Raw genomic sequence first — 7422 nt, 5'->3', positions numbered from 1 at the left:
TCCCAGTTGTGCTGCAGCCTCTTCCCAGGTGCAGGAAACCCCTGGAAGGGGCTCTCTGGGCCAGCAGCAGTGACCCCGGAGGTCTCTCTGTCTAGGCCCATCTCCAGGCACCTTCTGCTGCTGCAGGAGCCACTGTCACTGCCAGTGCCATCCCCAGCACTCCCCAGTCCCTCAAGCTGACCTACCCGGAGACCTTGGACCGCATCAAGGAGGAGTTCCAGTTCCTGCAGAACCAATACCACAGGTGAGGAGCTGCCCGAGCTCGTGTGCCAGCCAGGTGCTGGGCACTTAACTGGCACTGGCAGGAGCCAGGCTCCCCCTTGGCATGGGCTGGCAGGAAGCACCGTCCCGTGCTGCCGTGGGCACTGGTCCATCTGGAGGATGGCTGTGCCAAGCACCACCTTGGTAGCTGGAAATGACACTGTTTAAGGGGGAAACTCCTCCTGCCAAAAGCCTTGGGGTGAGGGTGCTGGCTTCCAGGGCCCGGCTTCTGGGCTGAGCTGAAGCCATCACTTAGCAGACATGGAGTCCCTCTGATCCCTGCACTGCTGGCCAGGATCACCTCCCCTTCCCTGCATGGAGCTGGGCAGAGCAAGGTTTGAAATGCAGCTCAGCTTTGCAGCTCGCTCCATTTGGGAAGCAGATGCTGGGGAGGGGGTTAAAACTTGGTGCAGATTGCTCCCTGATGCCTGGATCCCTTTGCTGTCCATCTCTTCTTTATCAGCCCCTTCCCACCCTCTTTCAGGTGGTTTTCTTGGCTTGTGCTGGGAGATGGGATTGAATCTGAGAGCAGGAGGCTGAAGCACATGGTGTTTGGGAGGGCTCGTGCTCTGTCCAGCCTGGGAGATCTTGTCCAGGGGGGAGCTGGGGGTCTTTCCCTCTTCCTCTCTCCCTCTCTCTTTCTTCTCTTTATTTTTACAGCTTGAAGTTAGAATGTGAAAAGCTGGCAACAGAAAAAACAGAACTCCAGCGTCATTATGTCATGGTTAGTGATCTCCACCTGAAAGGAGAGGGCGGTGGGGGGGGGTGTCTCCTCTGAACCATCAAAGGACATGCAGCCCTGGGATGCTTTGGCTTCCCCTCACATTTGGGTTGTGTGGCCAGGCCCTGTGATCTGGTTCACGTGGCTGTTACTGTCTTGCTTTTCCCCCCAAATAAGCTGTGGTGTTTGAGCAGGGCTTGCTGCCGCCACATGCGGTGGCCAAGCAGCTCCCATGAGGGTTGTCTCATTCCCCAGGAGGACCATGTCTGTTCTGCAGCCCTGTGCTGGAGAGACCTCTGCTCCCAGAAGAGGAGCTGGGGACTGTTTTCTCCTTCTGTCCTGGCTGCAGTGTGGACATTTGTGGCCAGGCTGACCCTACACAGCAGCACCAGAGAGGACTTTGTGGTTGAGGGTCCCCTGGGCTCCCCAGCTGTGCTGATGCTGCCTTCTCTCCCTTGCAGTACTATGAGATGTCCTATGGCCTGAACATCGAGATGCACAAACAGGTGAGTCTGAGTGGGATGCCCCCTGTCCCTGCCTCACCATCTGGGCCCTTTGGGGGTTGTCTCTTTCCATGGAAAGCATGGGAAATTGCTCCCTGTTGTAGCCCAGGGAGGGCTGTACTTGGATGTGCTCCCTTCTCTGCTGTATCATGACCTCGGGCCTGTCTCTGCTCTCCACGCCCACGTGTGGAGCTCCAGCATGTGCTGATGTGGGGTCACTGGGCTCTGGGTGTGTGTTCCCAGCTGCCTCACAATACGCTTTCTGCGGTGGGGAGAGAGCAGGGGTGCAGGACTTGTGCTGCATGGCTGCTTGCGGACCCTCATGGAAGAGACCTGCTCCTGTGGGGCATGGGGGCTGCAGCCTCACAGCAGGGTGACAAACTCTGGTTCACTGCCTCTGTCTGGTGCCAGCTGGCCCTGGGGGCAGCTCACCCGGATCCAGGGCAGAGGAGCATCCTGAGGTGGGGAGGGGGGGATGGGTTGGGTTCTCTGAGAGCTCGGGGCTGCACATCTCCCCTCGCTGCTTCCTCCTCCTTCCTGCGGCGCTGCGCACGGGGTCACCAGCTGCTCTGAGACAGAAGGTTTCTCCTCATCTATTTTTAAAGAGGCTGCGGAGGAGCCTGGCGTGCTGTGCTGCAGCCGTGGCCGCCGTCCCTCCCGCGCCTGCCGCCACCAACTGTTGCGTGGGAGCCAGCTCGGGCTGCTGATGTGGGGGTCCCAGCCCCCAGCCCAGGACAGCCTGACAGCCCCTCCCTAGCTTTGTTCCCACTGGGCAGGTGTTTCTTTGCTGGGCCCTGTGCTGCCATCCCCACCGTGTGAAGCTGCCCTTGTCAGAGGCGATGCTGAGGGTCTCCCCCAGCCTGGTGCCCCCTCCCTGAGGTTTGCCTGCTCCTCTTGTATGGCTGCTGGTTCTCCCCAGCCCCTGCAGGCTCATGTTTTCTGCTGGTCCCAGGTGCCGCTGGCCGCCTGCCAGCGAGCTGTCTGCACTTTTAACGAGGGCCCGTGAGGCTGCTCTGAGCCAGCGGCCATTGTGTGAAAAATGGGAGCCGTGAGTTATCGCTGCCACGGGGGAATCGGGTCATGTCTCTCCTCCCCTTCCCCCAGATCTGGTGCTGCTTGTGGGCTTAGGCTGCCCCAGGACCCTGAGAAAGCACTCTCCCCATGGCTGCTGGTGAGGGCCATGCTGTGCCATGGTGCTGCCTCGGTCCCTGCTGTGCCCAGCCCAGCATCCCCCAGAGGTTCCCGCCGTGCCAGTGTCAGTGTCGGCAGGGCCAGCAAGGGCTGAGTGAGACACAGGGTGGTTTTGCCCTGGGTGTGTCTAGAAGGAAATGGGCCTGGGGGCTTAGGGCTGGCTGTGGTGGTGCAGCTTTCCAGGCAGCCACAGGCTCAGCAGGGGAGGCTTAGGACAGGAGACATTATTTTTTTATTGTTGTTTTGTTTTTGGCATGGAAAGGGCCTGTAGCTTTTTATAAAACCACCTCCTCAAATCTGCCTGGCCTTGGACTTGTTCACTGCGAGCCAGAGGGGAGGTGACGGTGCTGGTGGCTGGGGGGGCTGCAAACAGCATGATCATTTTTCATGCTGAGAGCGTTAAAGTGCCAGTAAATTGCACATTAACGAGCGCGAGTGAATTGGAGGCAGCTCTCCCCAAGGAGCTGCTGCCCATCAGTGCATTAGGGAAGAGAATCCATCACTGCCGGCCCCGGGAGACAACTAAATCCTTCCCAGAACTGCTGGCTGCCAAATCTCCTTGCTCCCCCCGCGTTTCTTTCTTTTCTTTCTCTTTTTTCCTCCCTTGGAAGGGGAAGTGAGGGCGGGTGCTGGATTGTTCCTGCTCTGTGGCAGAACTGGGGGGTCGGTGGCTGTTCCAGAGGGTGGCACAGGCTGTCCCTGGGTCTGTCCCCCCACCGGCGGGGCAGTGCTGCAGCCCCTCCCACCAGCACGGCAGTGGCCAAGGTCCCAGCAGGGAGGTTCAGGGGTCGGCTCCATCTGGGGCTGACAAGAGGATCCAGATTCAATCCCCTCCTCTCAAACCCGTGCTGGCTCTGCAATCCTTTCATCTTCCCCACCGGGGTGGGCAGGGAGATCCTCAGGGCTTGGGGCAGCACCTGACCTGGAGCCCCTTGCCCACCACATCCTCTGCCTGTCCCTGCGTGGAGGATGTCTGGGTTTCTGGAGAGCTGCTGCCTCCTCTCCAGTGCCAGGGTGGGATCCCCAGCTCTACCACGAGGAGCAGTGTGGGTATCTCCTCTGCTCTGGTGTGTGTGCTCTGGTGCTTGGGACAGAGTCCTTACCCCACAGCCCCTGCGTGTTCTTCTCAGGGGTGTAGCTGTGAGGCCGGGCATGCCTTAATATCTGTGCTGTGGGGTGGGATGGGAGCATGGCACACCGCTGCTCTCCCTCCCCGCTGCTCCTGCACCAGGTGCTCCTGATTGCCTGTGGCACTCAAGTGTTGCAGAAAAACAGCAGCTGTGAAGAGAGCACCTCTCCAGAGCTTCCTGCAGCCCTAAGAGCCACAGTTAGCCATCATGGTGCCAGCAGGAAGCTGCACAGAGGATGAAGAGAGCCTGCTGGGGCCCCAAGCTGTGGCCCACGGCTGTGGGCTTGTTTGGGGGTGGCCCTTGGTGGCATGGGCCATGGGGTTCTGTGTCCCTGACAGAGAGGAGGTGGGAGCCATCCTGGGGCTCTCAGGGTTGGGGTGGAGGATACTAAGCTCACGTTTTTGCAGAAGTGGCACCAGGAAGCAGCTTTCCTGGTCCTCTCTGGGGTGTTTCTCCTCCTTAGTGCTGAGCAGCAGCTCTTGGGATCTTAAGTGCTTCCACTGTGTAGGTTGCAATGGGGAGGGGGCCTCCGTCTGCCTGGGAGGGGTCTCCTGCGGCACGGGGCAGCTCTGCCCCTTGCCCTGACAGGCGCTGCCTCTTCTGCTGCCAGACAGAGATCGCGAAGCGGCTCAACGTGATCTGTGCCCAGCTCATCCCGTTCCTGTCTCAAGAGGTGGGTGACCCTGTGGGGCACAGTGAGCACCCCTGCTTGGGGACCCAGGCCCTGCATTTTGGGGAGGGTGAGGGGCCTGGCTGTGCCCCATCCCCTGAAGAAAGAAGCCTGCCAAGGCCCCTCTGGCCACAGGCGTTGGCATCGCCCGGTGCCGATGAGCTCTTCTCTCCTGCAGCACCAGCAGCAGGTGGTTCAGGCCGTGGAGCGAGCGAAGCAGGTGACTATGACCGACCTGAACGCGGCAATCGGGGTACGTCAACCCCCCTCCCACTCCCAGGGGTGCTGGGCCCCCGCAGACAGTGGCACCTCCCAGGCTCCCACTGGCCCCTGGTCTGCAGACCTCTTCTGCCCCAAGCACACAGGGGTCACCTGCAGCCCCCTGCCCCTAGAGCCTTCTCCCAGCCCTGGTTGAATTGGGGAGGAGGAGGGGGGCCCCCCCAGCTGGGCTGGGAGCCCTCCTCAGAGCATGCCCTGCCCCACCACCCCAGCTCCTCATCCCCTGCCTGACCTGGGGCTGCTGGTGGGGAAGAACAGCCTCTTCCCTGCTGCCTGGCAGCCATCCTGACACAATGCTGCAGCTCTGCTCTCTCATCCTGCTCCTCTCCAGCACCAGCTCCAGACCCAGCACCTCTCTCACCACGCTCCCCCCATCCCGCTGACCCCCCACCCCTCTGGGATGCAGCCCACCAGTCTTGCAGGCATCGGCAGTGCCTCGGGACTGCTGGCACTCTCAGGGGCACTGGGGGCCCAGGCCCAGCTCCTTGCCAAAGACGACCGAGGAGTCCATGACACTGAGCCCAGGGGTGAGCACAGGGGGACAGGAGCTGGGGGGCCTGCCAGGCAAACCTGAGATCAGGTGATTCTGGGCCCTGCTGCTGCCTCTACTCCCTGCATCCTTCCCCTTGGACCCTTCCTTTGGGTGGGGGCCAGGGTTAGGTGGGGGAATGGTTTGTCATGACTGGGGTGGTGGAGTGGGGGCTTGCTAGTCATGAGGGATTTGGATGGGGAATGTCTCCATGAGCAGGACCTCCTGGGAAGGCAGTGGGGCAGTTGGTGGGGAGGGGTCATTCCTGTTGGGGCTGGGACCACCCTGGTGCTGCAGTGTTTGCCTGGCCCTGGCACAAGCACCCCGAGTGGCCCTGTGGGGAGTCTGGTGGTGGCACATCGTGTCCCTCCTTCCCTCCTTCTTCTGCTGTGTCTCGGTGTTGCCATGGTGACAGAGCGGGACCCCGGCCCTGTAAGTACCTTTTCCATCTTTTGCCCCATTTCCCTCTTGAACGCAGGCTCCAAGGCGGGGGTAGACATGGGGGACAGATGCTCCCTGACCAAGCCCCTGCTGCTGGCACAGCCATGCTGGTGAGGGAGGACAGTGCTCTCCCCCTGGGAAACTCTTCCCTGTGTGATGTGGGCAAACCATGCTGTCCTGCTCCCCACTCCTTTGGCAGGAGCTCAGTTCTGAGCTGGCAGCATGGGGGGGCTGCACTGGGGCCCCTGGGCAGCAGCCACAGCCCTGTGTGGTACTGCCTGTCTGGCAAGGGCTCACAGCCCCTAATGCTGTGTCCTCCCACCCCAGAGCTCCCTGGCGCTGCCCAACGGGGAGCGGGCACGAGCCATCTCTGAATACCTGAGCAGCAGCAAGAAAAGGAAGGTGGAGGAGAAGGACTTTGTTACAGACTACGTGAGTCTAGGGCTTGGGGGCTGGGGGCATCCCTGTCCCCTCTTGCGGGGCAATGAGCGGAGCTGCCTGTGCCTCCAGCACTTCCCAGCGGGAGCAAGGGCAGACCCAGCCCCTTTGACTCCAACTGTCCTCGGCATTTCAGGGCAGCGATGCAGACAAAAGTGAAGACAATTTGGTGGTGGATGAGGTCAGTGTTCTGGGGGCTGGGGTAGGAGTCCCCTGCCCAGGTGGTGGCTACCAGGCTATTAGAAGTGGAGGTGGGCAGCAGGGGGGTGGCATTAGGACCCCTGAGTTATGCTCACCAGCACTGGTGACAGTGATGAGCCCTGGGACCTGGGCAGCCTGCCTGGCCCTTACCCAAGCCACCAGTTTGCTCTGGCCTGGGACATCCCCATGCTCCTGCCTACTCTGCTACTTGCTGATTTCCTCCCCCCAGGACCCCTCTTCTCCACACAGTGTCCACTCCTACTCATCCCGGGAGAATGCGGTGGAGAAGGTCCCACTGGGGAGGAAGGAGACTGTTCCACTCAGCCCGACCTCCATGGCCTCCTCAAGCAGCACTTCCCCATCACGGAGCAAGGATGCACCCACGGTGCGTGTGCTGCCTTGGGTGGCTGGCGATGCGCTAATGTCCCTGCTGCCCACGCTCTGCTGGCAGAGCTGCAGGTGTGGGTCCTCTTCCCTCCACAGGACAGGGGCAGTGCTGGGGGTACAGGGGCAGTGCTCCTGCTCTGTTTTCTCCCCTCTCATGTCCCATCCCTGCAGTTCCTGCAGCTAGGTTGCCATCAGGGATGAGGAACAGGGACCAGCTCACTGAGGGGACGTCAGAAGACTCGGCAGCAGGGTGGGAGCAAGGCTGTCACATCTGCTGCTCTGTTCCTGGCAGGTGGAGAAGGCAGGGACACCCAGCCTGAAGTCCAGCACCCCCACCTCCCAGGGTGACGCTGTGGCCCCGGGTTCCAGCAGTGCCCAGCAGTTCCGTCCCTCTGCTGCCAAGGCCCCTGTGGACCCCCTGGGTGAGCTTGGCCCCGCTGGGGCCCTGTGGGTGGCTCTGAGTGCTGCTCCCACCAGCCCTGTCCCTTCATGCCACCTCTCCCCACAGCCCTGGGCCTAAGGACCCCGCTGGGGGTGCAGAGCCCCTACTCAGCCGCCTTCAGCATGGCCCACCCTGCCGTTAATGGGGACATGGCCGGGACCGGAGCCTACGCCAGCCTCCACCTCATGTCCCCACAGCTCAACGGGGCTGCAGCCGCCGTGGGAGGCGG

General features: G+C 61.5%; 2 protein-coding genes across 2 annotated transcripts in view; both read left to right on the top strand.

Annotated features, from left to right (window-relative positions):
* PPAP2C (phosphatidic acid phosphatase type 2C) overlaps positions 1–248 on the top strand; it is an 11166-nt gene extending 10918 nt beyond the window's left edge. The window contains exon 7 of the mRNA XM_010001836.1: positions 96–248. Within this exon, the coding sequence (XP_010000138.1) occupies positions 96–248 (153 nt within the window). The remainder of the gene's footprint in view (positions 1–95) is intronic.
* Positions 168–7422, top strand: part of LOC104392429 (transducin-like enhancer protein 1) — a 9457-nt gene continuing 2202 nt past the window's right edge. The window contains exons 1-12 of the mRNA XM_010001829.1: positions 168–244; positions 922–985; positions 1444–1488; positions 4417–4479; positions 4655–4733; positions 5058–5282; positions 5700–5716; positions 6053–6157; positions 6300–6344; positions 6594–6755; positions 7044–7173; positions 7260–7412. Of these exons, the coding sequence (XP_010000131.1) occupies positions 983–985; positions 1444–1488; positions 4417–4479; positions 4655–4733; positions 5058–5282; positions 5700–5716; positions 6053–6157; positions 6300–6344; positions 6594–6755; positions 7044–7173; positions 7260–7412 (1027 nt within the window). The 5' untranslated portion in view covers positions 168–244; positions 922–982. The remainder of the gene's footprint in view (positions 245–921; positions 986–1443; positions 1489–4416; positions 4480–4654; positions 4734–5057; positions 5283–5699; positions 5717–6052; positions 6158–6299; positions 6345–6593; positions 6756–7043; positions 7174–7259; positions 7413–7422) is intronic.

Source organism: Chaetura pelagica, unplaced genomic scaffold (assembly GCF_000747805.2).
Source record: "Chaetura pelagica isolate M959 unplaced genomic scaffold, ChaPel_1.0 scaffold1407, whole genome shotgun sequence".
In the NCBI taxonomy this organism is placed as follows: domain Eukaryota; kingdom Metazoa; phylum Chordata; class Aves; order Apodiformes; family Apodidae; genus Chaetura; species Chaetura pelagica.
This window is presented reverse-complemented; position numbering and strand designations above follow the sequence as displayed.